Source organism: Apis florea, unplaced genomic scaffold (assembly GCF_048593485.1).
Source record: "Apis florea isolate Af1SG1 unplaced genomic scaffold, ASM4859348v1 contig_3517_pilon, whole genome shotgun sequence".
NCBI lineage: Eukaryota > Metazoa > Arthropoda > Insecta > Hymenoptera > Apidae > Apis > Apis florea.
The window spans coordinates 1,668,729-1,689,385 of record NW_028256778.1 but is presented as its reverse complement, the minus strand read 5'-3'; the positions used below and the strand labels follow the sequence as shown (position 1 = coordinate 1,689,385).

Below are 20,657 nucleotides of genomic sequence, written 5' to 3'. Positions count from 1 at the left end.
TTATGCTCCTCTCGGTTGCAACCAAAACTATCCGCACTGGATATCGATCGAGATAAGTTTTTGATCGCGGTACGGGCGAGAATAAGTGGTGTTTTGATACAATGAATTTTAAATAAAAAAAAAAATTAACTTGGAGCGATGAAAGCGTGGTGATATTTGTAGCGATCGAGAGATTAGAATTCCATGCACGAAAGTGTTTCGACCCCCCTTCTTTATCGGTTAAATCGATCGCCGTTGGGTAAGTAATGTAGTACTTATGCTCGTGAAACGTGTCGTGTAATCGGTGTGGAGGCTTATTTTTAAAAAGAAGTCGTTGACGTTTCGCGGGCAAAAGCCCCTCGTTACCATTAAGCCGCGTTTACATTAGGCAATTTTTCGTGATCATGATCCACAATATCGAGCAAACTCGAGTAAGTTCAAATTGTATAAACAGAATGGCAATTGAATACCAATTTTGTGATTCGATCAGAAATGTTTACTATTTATTTATTTATTTATTTATTCCATTCTATTTATTTTCAATTGTGATTGTACATGAGACGAATAATTTCGCTCGAATAATTGGTAATAAGTAATTAATCAAGCTGAATGATTTCCGATTGAAAACGTGTTATTCTGACATTCGTTTATTTTTGGCCAATAATGTAACTTAACTACAGTTTATATAAATATTGGAAATTAAATTGACAAAAATGTGAAAATTTTAAAATTGTCTTGAAAATTCGAAATTGGCTGCAAAGAATGCCACGAAAGATGGTTGATATGGGGTTGAACGTTTTCTCAACCCCTTCAATATCTACGAACCCTAATTTCGAAGGAAGAATTTGTCGATGAAACGCTTCTTACAAATTCAATAGCCACAAAAGCAGTAGAGTTTCCTGAAGAGATTCGAGAAGTCGTATAAAGATTGTTTTCAAATATTTTTCTGATCCCGAATACACATATCTTCGTGCTTTTCATATATACGTGAAAATGAATCTTTGTTCGCGATTAAATAAAAAAAAATCTTTTCGAAATTCGAATCTACATAGTTAAAAAGAACAATCTAGAAAATACAATACAATAATTTTAAGTTATTTATAAATTTTCAATTATAAATGTAGGGAAGAATGCTTCAATCGAGTATTGAGATTTTTTTTTTAATACAATATCATGTTTATTTGTTATTTAAAAAAAGTAATATCTATTTCAAACATGAATTTAAAAATTCATAATACGAAAAATTTCCAATCATTATTTTATACACATTATGACTCTATTTTATCCTTTCGCTCTTTCATCCTTTGTAATCCTATATTTACATTTCGATTAAATCGATTGTCTGAAATTTGTTTTACCATCTCGAGTAAACATGATTCGTGGAATAGGTAGAAAAAGTCCTGCTGGTTGAGTGGCACACGTGCGCATCTCTCTCTTTCTCTCTCTTTCTTTTTTCTTCTCCCTTTGCCACAGGGTACATATATCGAAGGAGACGGTTAGCAAAGCTATCTCCCGTGGGAGCATCTCTTTCGACTTACGAGGATTTCGCTTCCGTTACGAAAATAAAATACGAGCGGGAGAAACGTGCCACGAACCGTATCACCTCTCGAACAAACAAGAAGAAAACAAAATCGCTTGATTGTTAGGGCAAACAGATATTAAAAACTTCTCGTTCGGACGGTTTGTCGTTTGGACGGAAAGTAAATCAAGGCCTTTTTAACGTGTATACATATATATTTATATATATATATGTATAAGCGAAGAAACGTGCCCAAGTCTCATTTAAACTTAACCCGATTGTTCCTTTTCTTCGCTTCTCCTTGTCACATACTATGTTCTTAACCTTTTAGTCGCTCATTTTATTAAATATGTAATTTCTACTTTACGAAATTCAGTTATAATTTATTCGCTTAATTTTTTTGAATTATTTTCTTTCTTTGTATTAACTTTTCGAACACGTGAGAATGTTAAGTATTAAGTTGTTAATAGTTGTAATCAGTCATAGGGATGGTTTGGTTTTAATTGCAATTTATGAGAATATCAGATAATGGAATTTTAATAAGAGATGAAAAAATTTCAAATAGATAATCAAAAGATATTATAAAAAAGTATTGTAAAAGTTATAAAAAAATTGAAATATTATCATTTTATAAAAGTTCTTATTTTTAATATAATTCTTAATATAATGTGTTATAAACATATAACACATACGTTATAATAAATTTATAGATTTAGATTAAAATTATAATATAAAATTTTAAATTAAATTCCAGGTTTTTAGAAATCTACAATTCAATTACATAACCAACAAAAGTGGTTTGTAATTGGGCAAAGTTATTATTAACAAGTTTCTAAAAACGACTCAAAGATATATTAACGCCCTCTACGACACTTTTTGCTCAAAATAACCTCTCAAATATGTTGTCAAATTTTTTCTCCTCTCTATTTGAAACATCTTATAAAGTAAGAAACAAATTGCGGAAGAATATCATCGTCGTTTAAAAATAACCTAACTAACTCGTGACATCGCATCATATCACATATATTTTGTCCATTTATCTCCTTCAATGAAGAAATCGATAGACGCCACGGATCTGAGAGATCCCGCTGCGCGTGAATCGCAAGGAAAGCTTACAGGTTCGCTCACAGAGGGCAAGAAAGTCGTTTGAGAGAGAGAAGGAAACACGTAAAAAGGGGCATGTTGAAAAGTAGTCCATGCTCTCCACGGGAAGCCTGACATGAAGAAGGATCTAAACTTCAATAATGAGCTCCCTCGTTCTCGAATCAAGCTTGTCATTGTCACTTTACCTATTCATTGTACGTATTGTATAATATCTATATATAATAATGCGTGTTACCATTTCATCTTATTCCTTTTTTCTAAATTCTGAGAAAAGCTCTAAATACAACTGAATCGAGATTCGAAGGAAATTCCTTTATAATTAGAATTTATTTAGATGCTTTGATTCGAAATCTATTTTTAAGAATTAATGAAATAAAATTTAACTCTTTATCGTTTACAAACAATTCACAAACAATCTAACGCATCGACTCGTCATTTTATCATTCATAGTCCTGCAACGTGAACAGGCGTTCATCAAATGATTCTTTTTTATTATCGTCTAGCAAAGAATTTTTTGCGAATCACAAAAAATATCAATCATCAAAAAGCAATTTATTCAATCCATTCGAGCATCGTAACGAAAGGAAACCAATGGTCACATTGAAAAGGGCGATTCCCATCAGATTATTCTTTATTGATGGCGATGGTCGATTAAAAAATTAAAGTCAATGATTTTGCAACAATTTCCAATTACGTTGCAACATATGGCGTGCTGTTATCAATGAACGAATAATCGATCGAGTCTCGTAGAAGTATTATATCGAGGAAAACCTGGCAAATACTTGATCCATCCAATGCTGTGAGACTGTTTGAATATAAATCCAATTAGAAAAAAATTCATCAAACTAATTTAAGGATGTAATAAATAAATGTCAAAATTTAAAGCTAGTTGAATTAGCCTTCTATTAATTGCTTAATGAGAGAAGAAAAAGTTTATATTTGAATTTTATAACATTTAAAGCGTATCAAAGTCGATACGATAAATTGTAACTTCTCTTGATGTTGCTAATAACTTCTTGTTCAAGCAAATGGTTAAATAGAATTAAAAAAAAAAGTTAAAAAAATTGTATCACAATATGAATACATTAGAATGTTTTTCTTATACAAGAAAAATTTAATTTCAATTCGTATTAAAATTCGATATAAAAAATTGCAATTAAATTAGCAAATATAAGTTATTAATAAAAATTATAGTTATTTTAGTATATTATTATACTTAAATATTACTTTCAATAAAACGCTTTAAACTATTTAAAATAATTGATATATTTTATACATTTTTTCAAACTCACAATCGTTCGTTTTATTTAATAAATTAAATAACGACATGCTAATTATTATTAACAATCCTCGCTCTTATTTGATTATTGGAAAGAAATACTTTTTTGTGAAACAGATTAAATCCAAGAAATTTATTATAAATTATTTCTCCGAACGAAGTCCAATATTCGAGACTTAGATCTCGAAGGCGACAACCAATTGAGATTCACGGTTCAACGATTGCGACTTCTGTTCCATCGAGTCGTAAAACGTGTCCATTATCCTTGAAATTACCCCTGAATGGCCGCGTACCCACAGTTACTGTCAACGTTTCATCAATAATAAGCGCATGGCGGCGCAATAACGCTGACAGACGTAAACGCCAAATGATAAGAAGGTATAATTAGATAGGGGGACTGCGAAAGGGGGTCTCTCTGCGAGCTTGCACGTTAACTCGAGCGTTGTTTCCAGACACCCTCCCCCTCCTCTTGCGCCAAGATGGCCAACCCTTGACATACATTACAATGGGCGGCGTAATGCCACGTGAAATAGCGTGAATGCGTAATTTGCTCGGGACCGGTGGCCAAAGGGTGGACGAGAGGAGGGGGTGGCATAACGGGGTTCACGCTCTGTTAACCAGGGCGAGGGGAGGGATTTTTCGGAATGACGTTTCCTTCGTTGTTCCACGAATCGTTCGATTCTCTACGAAGCGCCAATTTTGAATTTGCGTTCAAACGTATCCGTTTAGGAAAAGATATTTTCGTATCCACGATTTTTTCTGGATTTTCGTCCCGCGTGGAAGAGTAAAAGTTTTAATTTAAATGAAATGCACAAATTATTCGTTTGTGCAAAATTAAAAAAAAAGATGAGAAATTTTAGATTGTGGATGTATTTATAATTTCGGATGGGATACTGAGCAATTTGTAATGTTAAAAAATATTCCGTTATGTATATTAGGCTCGTTATAAGAGGGACGTTAATAATCCGTAACGCTCCAAAGAAATTAAACTTTCCGGGAGAAAATTTGTTTGATAAGCAATAGGGGAAAATTATTTAATTACTGAATAATTAATTAAAATATTGTAATGTATTTTCGTACACGCAACATTAAGCATAAAAGAATTAAAGATTTTTGTTTTTATTGATCGAAGATTAATAATTTTATATTAAAAAGCTTGTGGATTTTTTTGTAATATAAAATAGATAATTAAAAAAAGATAATTATTTATTAATATAAGTACACAATGCATCTATTTTTCTTCGATTATTGTAAATACTTTTTAATTCTTTGAAAATTGCAAAATGAATAAATTGAAACGTGCAGAGACAAAACGTACGTAGACAAGAAACGTTCATTAAAGAAATGAACGTGAATGAACGACGTCATGAATGACCATTTTAATCCATAGTCTTACTACAAGTTTTACTCAAGTTTTAATCATTATTAAAGATCTCGTTATTGTATACATCGAAATCTTAACGGTTTATATTTCTACCTTATCTCACACTTCTATCGTCTTCTCTATTATTACACGTAATAAGTTATACGTATCAACGACAAAATTCTTTAAAATCCATTTAATCAACAATTTAAAAGCGATTCGATCAAAATTATTTTCGATTTCGAAGACGCTTTTTTCAAAAAAAAAAAAAAAAAAACCTGCTCAATTGTGGTTTGTACCGCTTGTGAGTTGAAATGGAAAGGAAGGATCGACAATAACGGTCGAACGAGAGAAACAGAGACAACGAGTTGTGCCCGTGTCGTGGAACAAGACCGATGACAGACCACGAACTAGGGGGTAACTCGAGTAAAATTATCTGCTTCCAGCCACCGAAGGGGGAAGCGAGAGGGAAGAAAAGAGAGTGAACGTTGAAACAGCGGCTTTTCCACTCGCTTCGACGACATTTCCTCCGCCTAATTGGCAAGAATGACGCACGACCCTTGTAATTGCTCGAACGAAGCGAAGAAACCGAAGGATGATGTGTTTCTTCCTCTTGCCAAGTGCATTCGATTCTTTTCTGGTTCTCCTCCAGAATCTTCATTGTTATCGTGTATTTATTATGCGTATATAAGGGTGTTAATATTAATCGATGGGATATATCTGCAAAATTTCTCTAATGATTCTAAAACAACACTTGCATTTAAGAAATATTTCTCGTCCATTGTATTCGTAAAATTTTATTAAAAGAAATAAAAGATTATTCGTTCACGCTTGTTTACAATAGAATTTTTTTACATAAAATTAAAAGATCCTAAATATATTTAAAGAATGTGTATCTTGTAAACAATTTTCTATTTCATTGACTTTTTTCTTTTTCTAATTATGAATTTCTCAATTCTATTATAATATATATTTTTGCTATAATTTTCTAACAACTTTTCCAATTTCCAATTTCGTTTCAATAAACAGATACAAATGTTTTAATGTTACTGCGCGCGTCCAAAATCAATTTAATTATTTTTTTTTTCAATTATTTCAATTAATCATCATTCTCCTCTATATTTATATATCTATTCTGACTTTCATTAAACGTATCGTTTGATCAATGTGAACAGAAATCAAGATGAGAACGCAACCGTCGTTTCAGGTCGAAAAGATCGAAATCCGTTTCTCAGACTCCCCTCAATCTCTTTTCACAGTTAATCGAATGTTTTCACGGTGGCCAATGACCACTATCTCCGCTACGTTTTTGCTTTCCGTGGTCTGGGTTGCTCGTCTTCTCCTCGATACCAGACGAGAAGTCTCCTTTTATGGATAGATTTAAGGCGTCACGGAACGTTAAATGTCGCTTCTCGCCACCCTTCAACGCTGCCACGTCCACAGGAGGTAAATTTGAAAGAAGATATTCGGAAGTTAGTTGTTAGATAATCATCGTAAATTCACACAGTTTTTGCTTGTGGCGATTCTTCTGAGGGGATGAAGAGTTTTTTTCTTTTTTTTCTTTTTTTCCTGTACGATTAAAGCGAAACGAATTTTTGTAAAATCCAAATGAAATATAAATGACGTTTCGTAGATTTATAAAGATTATACAAAAATTTTGAAAGTCTTTCAAAAAATTATCCCCCCCCCCCCCATTTCGTGGAAATGGATAATAGATTCAAATTTATCTAATTTTATACGATTGCATATTATAAAAATAAGCTGGTGATCGAAAGATTAATTTTGAATAGATGTATCAAAGTGCAAAGGGCCTATGAACTTACTAGGAAACTAAAATAAATGAAAAGCACGGAAATCAAAAAAGTATCAAACTCAAATATAATTTATACCATCATCGTAATCGAAATATTTAGATGCACACGTGTATGATACGTGTAATAAGAAATTTATGAAGATTGACGGAGTATCAATGGGCAAACGAGGAAGAAGAAGAGAAAAGAGAGCAGTGGAAATCTATGGAAAATACGCGAGGACATTCTCCAAAGAATACATATGGAACCTATTTCGAGAGTTGTCAAGCAACGATCACTGTCACGGTGGTCAAAACTGCATCTGTGATTCCGGTGAACCCCCTCTGCACGTTACACTGTCGGACATTGATCAGTGCTGACGCATGCCGAGATCTCTCACGATCTCCTAAAATTAACGCATTTGTAATAAAAGTGGATCGAGTCGTTAGTTTTTTCCAGAGACACGAATATTAAGAAGAATCGATTTCTCATCGATGGATACTTATCTTGTTACAAAAATTTCGATACTTGTTTATAATACATTATTGCTTCTAAAAGTTTTAAAATTCATTCAAAACCCAATTCAATTCTTTCAAGCCTACTTATATTCTTATATTCATCATCAATTATTTTCAAGACAAGGAATCTGTATTTTCACTGTATAAATAATTTCTACTCTTTCGACGAATTTCTAAACTCAAGTTATTGAAAATCACACATCAGCGTTATTCCCATCGATGCAAAACATCTCTTCTCGAGGGAAGAAGCCAATTTCCATTGCCAAGGAAGAAAGAATCTTCTTAAGGGTCATTTATCGTCGCGCGACGCTTAAGAGGATGCGACAGAAAAGAAGGGATCTTGCGAAAATTCTTTCGTGAATCCGTAAACTCCGTGGCGCGAGGAAAAATAAAAGAGCAAAAGAGAGAGGGACAAAGGCGAGCGTGTCTCGCTTACAAGATAAAGAGGACGACAAAGACAGACGGTGGTGTGTCCAGACTCGGCTCATAATTTTCGTTGGGCGGCGCGCGACGTACGACGTGTACGTGTCACCACGTCGCGACGCACCCGTCCGTCTCATAGCGGCTGGAACACCAAAAACGAACTATCCGGCCGTCTTATTGCCCTTCTCCAGACAAATTCCTTCGTTCCTCGCCCCTCCTTTCTCCTTTCTCGCTTTAACTTGAAGAAATTCGTTCAAGTTAAGCAAGGTTAGGTGTTCAGGTAATTAGAGCTTGATGGGTCTTCTCTCGATTATTGGATCATAACATCAATGATTAAAATTAAAATTACTCGTAAGATAAAATTATTAATTGATCGATGAAAAATTAGAGATAGATAGATAGTGGTGAAATAATAATTTATTATCAGAAGTTGAAATAGTATAAATTTTCCTTTATGTTACGATTGATATATTCCTTCTGAGAATTTGTTCGAAGAGATAAAATTCTAATACAAGAAAATTAAGGGGACAACAACGCTGCTTTTTTAATTTAAATGAGATAAAATGTTCGCGATAACATCTTTGAAGATTAATACACGATGCAAGTACTTTCCCGTTTTATTTCGAGAAAAATTCGGTTTCAAGGGAATGTCGAAAGTGGGCAGCGAGGAAACGACGGATGCATGGCCGCGTTTTATTGAGCCAACACAGTTGACAGCAAGAGTGACTGCGCTCGTAAAAGCCTCGTATAAATAAAATCGCCGGGAATATAATTGTTTGCCGGGGATGATTCTACGACGGAATAGATATACATTCGTATATTTGGAGGGCAAAGCAAGCATAAAAATTGATACGCAGAAAGATTTCGATTGAGATTTATTTTATTAAGTTATAAATTGTTTAAATTCGAAAATGAAATGAGACGAAAAAGTAAATATGTATATAATAAATAATAAACGATAATTCTGTATATCAGTGTTTTGTTCTCTATTGTTCAAAAAATATTGGAAATATATTAACGTAATATCTTTCGATGAATTTTTTCTCGATAAATTTTTTCTTTGTCTTCTTTCTTTCTTTTCAAATTCTTTTTACCGGTTAGAAGATTTCAAGTATCGAATAACTCGAGCGTCTTGATTCGTTTCACGAATTATATAACTATTTTTTAACGCGGTTGCCGTCGGACGTCGTCAAAAGAACTTGGAAAGAGTTCAGATTACGTTGCGAGATTTGAAATTGGCTTAAAAAAAAAAAAGAGAGAGAGACAATGATTTATCGAAAATTTTCTTATCTGAAAATTCAAATTGATCTGAAAAATTGAAATATCTTTCTATTTTTCTGAAAATTTAACGATCGTTTTTGACATTGTTATTGACATTGTTGTCGAAAATATTGAAGCATCGTGATTCAATTAACTCGAATTGAGAGAACTGTTAACGCGTACCCGTTATATTTTCGAGGAAAATAAAAGAGAGGAAGGATGGAGAGCCCACGGTTAGGGCGAAATCGTTACTCGACACCCTTGTGTAACGAGAGTCAAGCCGCAACTATGAAGAAGACCAATGTTCCGGGACATAAAGAACCGTGGTTTAGCGTGTCCCTGAAAATCGAAACCAGCGTAACGCCGGCGCCTCTCATTTATCCATTTCTTATAAATCAAAATAAATGTATCTCGTGTTTAACTCTTATAATGAATCTAACATGAAATTGATAATTATAATTCTTTTTTTAGAGAAAAAAAAAAAAAAAAAAAAAAACTGAAAAATAAACTTGAGATTTGACAATCGAAGTTTACGAATTCATCATAAAATTATTATTATATTTATTTTAATATTCCAATACTGCGGCCTTCAATGTTTCTATTGGCAAGTTATGAAAGTATGTCAATATCTTATTCATCTTCCAAAATAATTTTGGAAATAGTTTTATAGAATCTTATAGATCTTATAGATCTACCATCCTCTTACTTTTGATATCGTTAATGTTTCAATATTTTTTTTTTTTTTTTACTTTTAAAAATCATTAAATACTAGATAAATATATTTTATTTAAAAAAGAAAAAATATATTTCAATAAAAAAGAGTAATACAATAGCAATTAAATTGTTTTAAAGCATAGCTCACCAAAGGAGAATCCTTTGAAAATCTCCAGAGTGACTTTTTTCTTTTCGAAACAAATCGCAAACGATATCGATATGAGAAGAAAGAAAATTCGTTTTTCGATTTTCCAAAGCGTCACATGGATCGTCTTATGGAAATAAAATGGATGATGATCAAATTTTTGAATGACCACGCACGCCTAAATTCCTTTACCGGTGAAGGGTTGTATCCAGAAAACACCGGAAAGCCGCCGTGCTATCGTTTAGAAACCAATGAGGATCTAATGAAGGTGGAGCTTGCCAAGGAAATCTCCACCTACTCTTGAAATGCTCTATTTCTCTCCTCTCCTGCGTGCGTGTCTCCCTTCGTAAAAGGAAGAACGAGAGGCAGAATAAGAGACGAAGAGAGGGATAAAGCGAGAGAAACACAAGAGGGAGAAAAGAACGAAGAGGAGAGACAAATGAAGAGGCTGAGGAGGATCCTCAAGTACGTTTTAACTCGGCCAAGTCAGTTGGCATCTCGCCGCATCAACTAATGCGATGGCTTCGTTTCACGGTTTTCGAAACGATCTTCCGACAAAATCGATCGACTAGTTGTGATTTACGCGCGTTTCGGATGATACCAACATTTGAACTTGAACGGAGCCACTTGATCGAAGATGTTTCGACAATATAATAGTGCGTGATCGATGCATGTATATATATATATATATGTACATATATACATGTATATTTGTAATTTTATTTCGCATGCAAGACAATCCTTTGAGGACAACGTCCCTGAAAATAAATCTTGTTATAGATAGAACGTTACAACTTTAAAACGAACTTCTTCGCGTAGAGTGCCTGTTACAGAGAGAGAGAGAGATATCTTCTTGGACGGTATCGCCATTTTGTACAAATCACGTTTATACCGAAGATATTTTGGAAACGATAGAAATAGAATAGTCATTGCAACCCGTGAGAAAATCGTAAAACGTTCGAAACAATTTGATTGATTTATGAAACTGCAAAGAAGATACATACTCGTCGACAAAGAATGACTATGCTATGTTAGCATAAAGAATCGATTTAAAGTAGGTAAACGCCGATCCTACGAGAGAAAATTGACGTTCGCATAATACGAGATAATTGAGCCAAATACGGTTCTTTTTTTATCTTATCTGTTTTACATATTTTTGGTTGACGTTCGATACGGAAAAAGAAAGGGGCACGTACTTCTACCTAAATTACCCCTTCTTGCGAGCCTTATAAAAAGTGAAACGAATTATAACCTTGATTCTAGTCGTGGATAGCATACTAGATAAAAATTCAACGCAATAAAATTCACATTGACGTGTAAAAATTGGTAATGTTAAAAAATCATATCAGATTCTTCCAATTGGAATATTAGTGACTATTAAACAACTCAAATTTAAGGTATACAGAACAATATTAAAAAATCAAACTTTATAATATTTTTTAAAAAAATATACATATAAAATGTTTTTCGAATAATTTCAAATACGTTGAACGAAGCAGTGTCGATCAACACGTGGCGTAAAGTTTGAATTACTACGTCATTTGTGCAGAATGAAGAAATGTCATCTTACGATTTATTGAATACCTCAATGACTATATCGCGTATATTTACTTCTCAAATATCTCAAAGTGATTAAGAATAATTACTTCAAGAGTAAGAAATATTTTTATATATGAAAAACGAAATTTCTAAATCATTTTTTCGATTAAAACTTGTTCGTTGCCACTCTATTAAAGAGATTTATTTTTTAAACGAAACAATGTTGTGTGGAAATTCGGAACAAGTAGAAAACAACAGCGTAATAGTTTCACAGATTACGAATCCTCATACGCCACAAGATTTCACGGTCTCACGCTTATTATCAACGCCAACTAACTCCTTAGGTAAGAATTCTGGAAACTTACAAACAAATTATTTTATATAAACATTTACGTAAGAATAAAATTGAATAAAATTCGAGATCGCGCGTTTCGTAAGTTGGAATATACACGCTTGATGTGTTTCCACGTTTCCATCCACGCACGATCCACGATGAGTTTGATTTTATCGATCGAAATCGCGCGTTTCCAGTCATGCTGTTCGCATTATACCGCTTTGATGAACGCTCGAACACAGTGGAGTCATTCAAGAATAGCTACGCCTGTACTGCTTCTCATCTTTGCTTTTTATGTTTTGGAAACGTTACTTCCTTATCGTGAGCGGCATCTTGAAATATTTCAATTGAATTTTCATTTTCGTTCACACGATATCGCGAATTATTTCACAGGCTGAAGTAGTTGTGGTAAATAATGTACATACGTGTGTTTTATAGAATGTAATGAAACTTCTACGGCACCTGCATGTAGAAGACCCAGGAGAAGTAGAACAACATTCTCAGCAGAACAATTAGCCGCTTTGGAAAGGGTGTTTGAAAGGACGCATTATCCAGACGCTTTTGTTCGAGAAGAACTTGCAACACGTGTCTCTTTATCGGAAGCCAGAGTACAGGTAACGTCGCAATAATTAAATGAAACAATGTTCAAAAATGTTACTTACTTCGTGAAATAGAAGAAAGATCGCGATGAATATGTAAAAGAGAAAAAGTATCGTATCGCTGGTGGGCCAAGTTCACATATGTTTCTTGGGTTATGGTGGCTAACGTTAGAAAGAAGGAAGGAAGGCAGGCAGGCAGACAGAGGTGCAGAAAAGAAAAGAAGTAAAAGAGAAAAAAGAAGGAAAGAGGATGGAGGTCGCCGCGGATAGCTAAGCAGAAAATCAGAGGAGACAGGTTGTCAGGGGCAAGGAGCTATGATTAGCTTGGCAGGATAGTTGTGTCGTTCCAGCGACATCTGTGCTTGGCATACGACGTACCGCATGCTGTATGATACGTCTCGTATCTAGCACGTGTGCGATGACTGTTACACGATTGTGCAGAAAGCAGACTTTTCGTTGCTCGTGTCGATCCATCCACTGCTGCTGTTAAGTTCCTCATCTCCGTCTTCTCTGTCTGCCGTGAACTGTACGGTTGCCAGAAGTCGTCACGCTATCCAGCCTTTGCTTGCCACGTCCCTTCTTATGTTCGTTTGTTCTTCTATTTTCTATAAAATTTGCATAAACTTTGATTCTCTATTATCTATTATAAAACACGAATCGAAAACTATTATATTCATATTCTCCTATTCTATCAATCTTTAATCTTAATAAATGGAAATAATAATTTTTATAAATATAAATTTGTTGATAAATAATTAAAATTTTTCATTTTAGGTATGGTTTCAAAATAGACGCGCCAAGTTTCGTCGGAATGAAAGAAGTTCTGCTATTAATCGAGGTGTCTCCACTAGCAGAGAAGTAGAAACTACTTTACCTTTACGACCTATCAGAATAACGCATACGCAGGAAAATAATTCGGAGATTTTGCAAACCCCTCAAGTGACGCAATACCCCTATAGCGAGTATTGGAGATCGTCGCAGCATTACACCTCTATGCAAACATCTACCTGCCATGGATTTATAAATGGTAATTTAGGAAATGTTAATCTTCCTCCGTATCATCAGGCAGAAATTCACGGAGGATCCACGATGAGCAATTTAAATGCATTACGATTCAGGACGCATCCATACGGAACTTCATATTCTCCCATGCACGCAAGCATGTAATCTCTCTCTCTCTCTCTCTCTCTCTCTCTCTCTCTCTCTCTCTCTCTCTCTCTCTCTTTCTATTTTCATTTTCTAATTCGCGAATTTCAAGCATCACCAATTTATAAAATACCAAAGTTTTTACCAATATTGTAATTGTAAGTCAATATAAAAAAATGGGATATATTATGCAAAGGACCAATAGATCAAACACGATTGCATAAAAGTAGGATTTAAGCAATAAAATACAGGGTAATGAAAATAACTCGAAACGTTATTTTGTAGAACTGAAATAGTTAATAAATAATAAAAATCGTAAATGTATTATCGCATCTTAATACAAGACATTTATACAGGAAACAGTATGTTAGTCTACAAAGTTATTATATTATGTATATTAATCATAGAAAAAAGGAAAAATATATATATATATAAATACGAAGATCGCATATTGGAAGAACGGGTTGTTTTACTCGTTGCGGCAAGAAACATGTAAAATTACAGTCGTAAATTATTTGTTTACATGTAATGTACGAATATTGGCACGAAATTAGAATATAAATTTTCTAAATATATTGGTCACATGTATAATCGTTATTAATACTAATCGAGCTAAAACCACATAAAAAGATTTCAAAAACCTTTTCTTATATATTAATCGTTACATGTTAACCATCCGTCCAAAATTCTTAACTATAGAAATATCTTTAATACTATACAGTTACTTGTACATTTTGTACAGCATTACTCCAATCTACTTTTGAAGGAACCAAATAAAATGCAGGTGCTATTTTACTGCCGCATGGACATTGACTACCCGCTATCCAACTAAAAAAACCTAGTTTTGTATTACATTTTGGACAATTTAATTTGCCTTCAACATTATGCGTTATGTCGGGCATCCATGCTAGCGGTTCCACAAATAATGTTTTAGTACAAAATTCTATAGATTGTTGCTCTTCTTTTTGTAACGGTTCTAACAATTCGTGCGATGGTTTTGATTGTTTAGACGTTTTTCTCGAACTTATATGTCTCCAAATTTGTTTTTCTTTTGGCATATGTGGCAAAATGTTACTAGCACTAGCTACGATTCTTCGACACTTTTTACAACGATATACTGTTGGCTCTGGATGTACTGTAGCAAGAGCTGGGTCTGGTTTTATTAATTCTGCACAATTTTGTGGTAAAATTTTTGCTTTTCTTACCTTATCTGCTGCAATTTGTAACTTGTACATTTTGAATTGTACATTAGTATTATCTATTCCAAAACACATTTCTTCATAAAGTTTTAATTGTGCCAAAAAACCAGCATTAGGTCCAACAAAACGCCTTTTTTTTTTTACAGCTTCAAATGCATCGTAGAAACTTTTTCCATATTTCTTCATTAAATATGCAATAACAATTGTAGCTGATCTAGAGACACCAAAATAACAATGTATCAAAATTTTATTGTTTAACTGTAGAGCATGATCTATAAATTCATAAGAATCTTCAAAATGAGTTAAGAGATCTTCACGTGGCATATCAGTAACTGAAATATATTTTATAATCAAATTTGGTAAAAGCTCTTGAATCTTTCTTGGAAGTGGACATGAATCTACAGTGAGTATATAATTTATTTTGGTTTCTTTTAGCCACTTGATATCAGTAGCAGCTGTAAGATTCCCAAGAAATAAGCTAGGAATAATTTCATCATAGCTTGATGGACCAGCATCAAAATCTTCTCTAATTAATTTAGTAGTTGTTTCTTGCGCCATGTTGATTATGCTAGAATAAAGAATAAAGCTACGGCATATTTTTAATGAAAATTAATTTATTAATCAATTATAATATAAAATATATAACAAATATATAACAAAATAAATTAAATCATTACAAAATTTCTAAATGAAAATTATCATCGAGAGAATAATAATATAAAAACATTTTCTAAATAAATAACTTCCCTAGGAATACAAATATTTGTTCATATGTAAAAGAATGTGAAATTTTCAAAATCTACTTAAATATGAAACATGCTCTTTAAATACAAATTATATTTTTTATTACCTCCTCCTAACGTATAATAATTGTAGTATTTCAAATTATGTAATTAGTTTTATAAATGTTATTTGAACAATATGAAAAATATAAATCTTAATAATAACATGTTTTATAAAAAATTATATTTTTTTTTTTTTACGATGGAAAAATTATTATTATTATACACAATATGATTAAAATTGAAAAACTTCAAATTCATCAATAACTTCACTTATTTTATTTGTAAAAATTTTATTTTTAAAAGTGAAATATTATCTTTCCACTTTTACATAACAAAAAATAATAAACACATTCTACATTTAACAGATTTCAATATACAATATACTAGTTTCATTTCTCAACGTATGATTAAGATGGCGCTTCAGTACACACAATTCTTATGATCCAGTTCTAAAATCTAAAATATACATATGTTAATTATGTAACACTTTATAATTCACACAATTGTTACTTTATGTTTAAAAAACATCGCTAAATTATCAGAACATCATTTAATATTAATGCTTTAAATAATCACATTTTAAATAATTTTTATAGAATAATTATTAGAATTTTTTAAAATGTTTTTTAATGTTTTTAATTTTTTAAAAAAAGTTATATCTTCAATTGATATTTTATTATATTATAATTAATGGTACAAATAATTTAAAAATTAAATTTATTCGTTATTTTATATACAACCATAAAATATATTGTATTTTAAAGATGTACGAATCAATATGTATAAGTAATAACAATATGTATATCAACATATATCTATATATATATTATATATTAATTTAAATATCTATTTCAATATAAATACTTATATATTTTAATAAATATGTATATAAATATGTATATTTATAAATATGTATATACATACACATTTTCAATTTAATAATAGGTACAAATTTCATATTTTATCAAAATTATATTCTATTGCAGATAAATAAAATAAAAATATTAAAATATTAAGACAATAAACAAAATTATTGAATTATAAAAAGATAAAAATACAAAATTATTTATCAATTATATTATTATAACTTAAACAAATTATTCTATATTATTTCATTGATTTAAAATTATCAAAATTTATCTTAAAGATTATTTAAATTTTGTTAAAGAATAATTTTATTATCGAATTTGAAATATTTGAAATAAAGAATAATTATTCTTAAAACAAATATGTTAAATAACAAGAAAAAATAAAGAATATAATAAAAGAAAATTTTAAGAAAATTAAAAAAAAATAAAATTTAAGTAGTTGATCTTTGTACTTTTAAAAAGACCATGAAATAAATTGTACTGACCACGTATGCCGGAAGTGACGCGTACCTCGATCTCCACATCATTCAGAAGAGTTGCAAGAATACTTACTACCGCTTACACAATTGTGCTGAGCGGTAAGGTTATTTGTTCCGTGTTTCTCCAATTTTCTCCCTCTCTCCTTCTCCTTTTCTGTCTTTGTCTACTCGTTTCTATCAGTATCACTTGCGTGCGCGCACGTGTGTATATGTAAGTGTATGGATACTTTTTGATTTTTAAATAAAACAAGATGCTAATCTCGCAGGAGGTGATCTCAAAAGCGGAAGAAATCGCGGATCAGGTAAATTTATGGATCATCGCATTCGATTTATTTTTTATTTATGAATAATTTTAATTTCACGCTCAGAAATTCATAACAAAAAATCAGCAAAATTCCTACAGGAACACAGGTGTACTCCTGTCAACGTCATCGTGTTACGATTAGTATATTACATTCACATATTTTAATTTTAATTTTTTATTTTCTTGATTATTTCTTCATATAAAGACTCTATAATATTATTAAATATTGTAAACTTTCTTATATTAATGTTTGCACCCTACAAAATTAAAGGTTAGGGAATTTATATATTAGAAATACTATGTATTCATATCAATTTTTTGAGATTAGAACAAAATTTATGTTATTGTTTAGTTTAAATAAATTTAATAAAAATTTTTTTATATGTTTAGGAAGATTAATTTTTTAGCATTATTTTAATTTTCTTTATTTATATAATATTTTTTTCATTTTCATTAATCTTTATAAAAAATATATTCTTTTTATAAAGATTATTTTTATATATATTTATTTTTTGATGTTATTATATACTTATTTTAGTTTCTTTAATAATAGAAAATATTCAATATGATCTATATAGATTTATAAAAACTTATGTAAATAATTTTTAATATATAAATACATTTCTATATTTTTAAGTATTTTAAATATAATATATTATTCTAATTATTATTATTTTTTACTAATAGGTAATTCGCAATGGAAAGCATATACTGCCAACTCTTGCAAGACTTTGTCTCATAGCTACATTTCTAGAAGATGGATTAAGAATGTGGTTTCAATGGTCAGAGCAAAAAGAATTTATGAACAATAGTTGGCATTGTGGTAGCTTCTTAGCTACAGTATTTGTCTTTGTTAATTTAATTGGACAACTTGGTGGGTGTGTCATGGTTATCGGAAGATGGAAAGTCAGCATTGCTTGTGGAATCTTGTTTTTCATAGTCGTTCTTCAGACATTAGCTTACAATATTTTCTGGGATATAACATTTCTATTTAGAAATTTGGCATTAATAGGAGCACTTCTTTTGGTTTTGGCTGAATCAAGAAGAGAAGGCAGATCATTATTTGCTGGTGTTCCAAGTTTGGGAGATAATAAGCCTAAAAATCTTTTACAATTAGCTGGAAGAATTTTATTAGCATTTATGTTTACTACGCTAATTCGTTTTGAAATATCATTCCTTCAAGTTTTGCAAGATATTCTTGGAAGCAGTTTGATGATATTAGTAACTATTGGATATAAAACCAAACTCAGTGCACTATTACTTGTCTTACTATTATCTGCATTGAATCTTTATCACAATGCATGGTGGACCATTCCAGAGTATAAAGCACTTCGAGACTTTCTTAAATATGATTTTTTCCAGGTATTTTTCAATCCTTTTTATTGCTTTTTATTAAATTAGTTAATAATTATTCATCTTATAATTTTATTAATTAAGAATATTAAATATAATATTTAAATCTTTACAGACATTATCAGTGATTGGTGGCCTTTTAATGATAGTTTCTTTAGGACCTGGAGGTGTATCAATGGATGAACATAAAAAAGAGTGGTAGATGTTGTTATCACTTGAATATCATTACATTGTCATGATCATTAAGTAAAAGCAGTCTCCCATTCCTGTTCCTTTATATGCTCAATCAAGTTTATAATAAGTTCATTGTTTATTGGATAAAGAGCTATAGCATCTATTCACTTGAAATTATTTAATTTGGATAAAGAAATTGTTAAAGTAGAATTTAAATTTTTTACTCTTTTTTTTAAATTTAAATGCGTAAAATTATTAAAAAAATGAAAAACTATAAAATAGTAACTATAAAACAGTTTAGAGATAAATAAGATGAAGACAATGTACACCAAGACTAATTTATATTATCAGTAATGGCATTGTACATATGACACTACATTTATCAAGAAAAACAAAATATATTTTTTCTGTGTGTTTTTAATTTTCTCTCTGTTTTTGATCTTGAATCCTAGTCGGATTTATATTGCATGATTTTAAACATCAAGATATTCTTCCATAAAAATATAATTTTTAAGTTGTTTTATTAAGTTTAAGAAGACAAAATGAAGATATTACATTTTCGAGATTTTTATACAATTAAATTATTGTAAATAAATATTTCATATCAGAATTTCATTGTTACTACTTATATAATTTTTATTCATCAATTAATAATTAATAATTATTATATTTATATTCATATAATGAATAAGTTTCTTAAAATAAATTGATTTAAAAATAATCGTTAAGCAAGTTCATATAATTAAAGTAGTAAATAAATAAAAAAATTTATTTTTCTGGTTTCTTAATTAATGCCATGCAAAAATATAAAATTATAACGTTAAATAAATAATTTATTTCAAAAATAAAAATATAGAATGACTATCGATTATTAAGGGAACAAATATTTTAATGGTGTAATAAACATGTCTTCGAAATGTCTTATGTAATAAATCAAGACATCCTATTTTGGACGATAGATATTTACGTAAAACTAGTAAGGCGATTTTAGCAATTTAATGAAATTGTTATCGTAAAATGAATGATTTATTTATAAACCGATTTATATTTATATATAAATTTTAAATATTATTTATATTTATATGTATATATATATGTATATAAATGTTATATATTTAACATAAATATATAAAAAAATATTTTATTTCATTTTATTTAAGATTTAATAATATAAAAAAATAATATATAAAAATGTAAGATATAACTCATTTATTATTCAAATATTATTACTACATTCGTATATATGTATATAAAATTTTGTTATTAATAAATCGAAAGTTTTTTCTTTTTTATTTAAAAACAAAAGATTTTTTATTTAAAAAGCAAGTATAAATTAAATTATATATGTTTAAAATATTTGGGAAAGATAAAATTTAATTTTAATGTTGATATTATTAAAAATCATCAATCTAATATTTAAATTTTAAATTTCAATTTATAAATATTAATAAAATACAATATAATTATATCGAATATGAAGTATAATATATAATTATAATATAAATATTTTTAATAATTTCAATATAAATTTTAATATTTATATTATTAATTTAAATTTAATAAAATGAGAATGTTTTTGAAATATTATTTAATATTATCAAAAAACATCCTATTGCAAGTTTTAATTTAATGAATTTAAATAAAACCAATATTAGTAAAGTTAAATAATGCTTATTATATAAGTTGTTATGAACTTATTATTATATATATATACGTTGAAACGCACGAGTTAAAAGATGAGTAGCAGAATTTAGGAAAAGTCATCAAATTAAAATTATTATA

At 30.2% G+C, this 20,657-nt stretch overlaps 3 protein-coding genes across 3 annotated transcripts; 2 read left to right on the top strand and 1 right to left on the bottom strand.

Annotated features, from left to right (window-relative positions):
* The first annotated feature begins 11,414 nt into the window (after nucleotides 1-11,414).
* On the top strand, nucleotides 11,415-15,858 carry LOC100863244 (uncharacterized). The gene is made up of 3 exons (XM_031919883.2): nucleotides 11,415-11,977; nucleotides 12,406-12,581; nucleotides 13,341-15,858. Exons 1-3 carry the CDS (start codon nucleotides 11,767-11,769, stop codon nucleotides 13,731-13,733), a joined length of 780 nt encoding a protein of 259 aa, XP_031775743.1. The 5' UTR covers nucleotides 11,415-11,766; the 3' UTR covers nucleotides 13,734-15,858.
* MKP-4 (dual specificity protein phosphatase MPK-4) lies at nucleotides 14,013-15,469 on the bottom strand. Its single transcript, XM_012493624.3, has one exon. The coding sequence runs from the start codon at nucleotides 15,467-15,469 to the stop codon at nucleotides 14,426-14,428; it is 1,044 nt and encodes a 347-aa protein (XP_012349078.3). The 3' UTR covers nucleotides 14,013-14,425.
* Nucleotides 15,859-17,115: 1,257 nt separating the features above from the next.
* Surf4 (Surfeit locus protein 4) lies at nucleotides 17,116-19,296 on the top strand. Its single transcript, XM_003698759.4, has 3 exons — nucleotides 17,116-17,346; nucleotides 18,036-18,710; nucleotides 18,817-19,296. The coding sequence occupies exons 1-3, from the start codon at nucleotides 17,296-17,298 to the stop codon at nucleotides 18,901-18,903; spliced, it is 813 nt and encodes a 270-aa protein (XP_003698807.1). The 5' UTR covers nucleotides 17,116-17,295; the 3' UTR covers nucleotides 18,904-19,296.
* The last annotated feature ends 1,361 nt before the right edge of the window (nucleotides 19,297-20,657 follow it).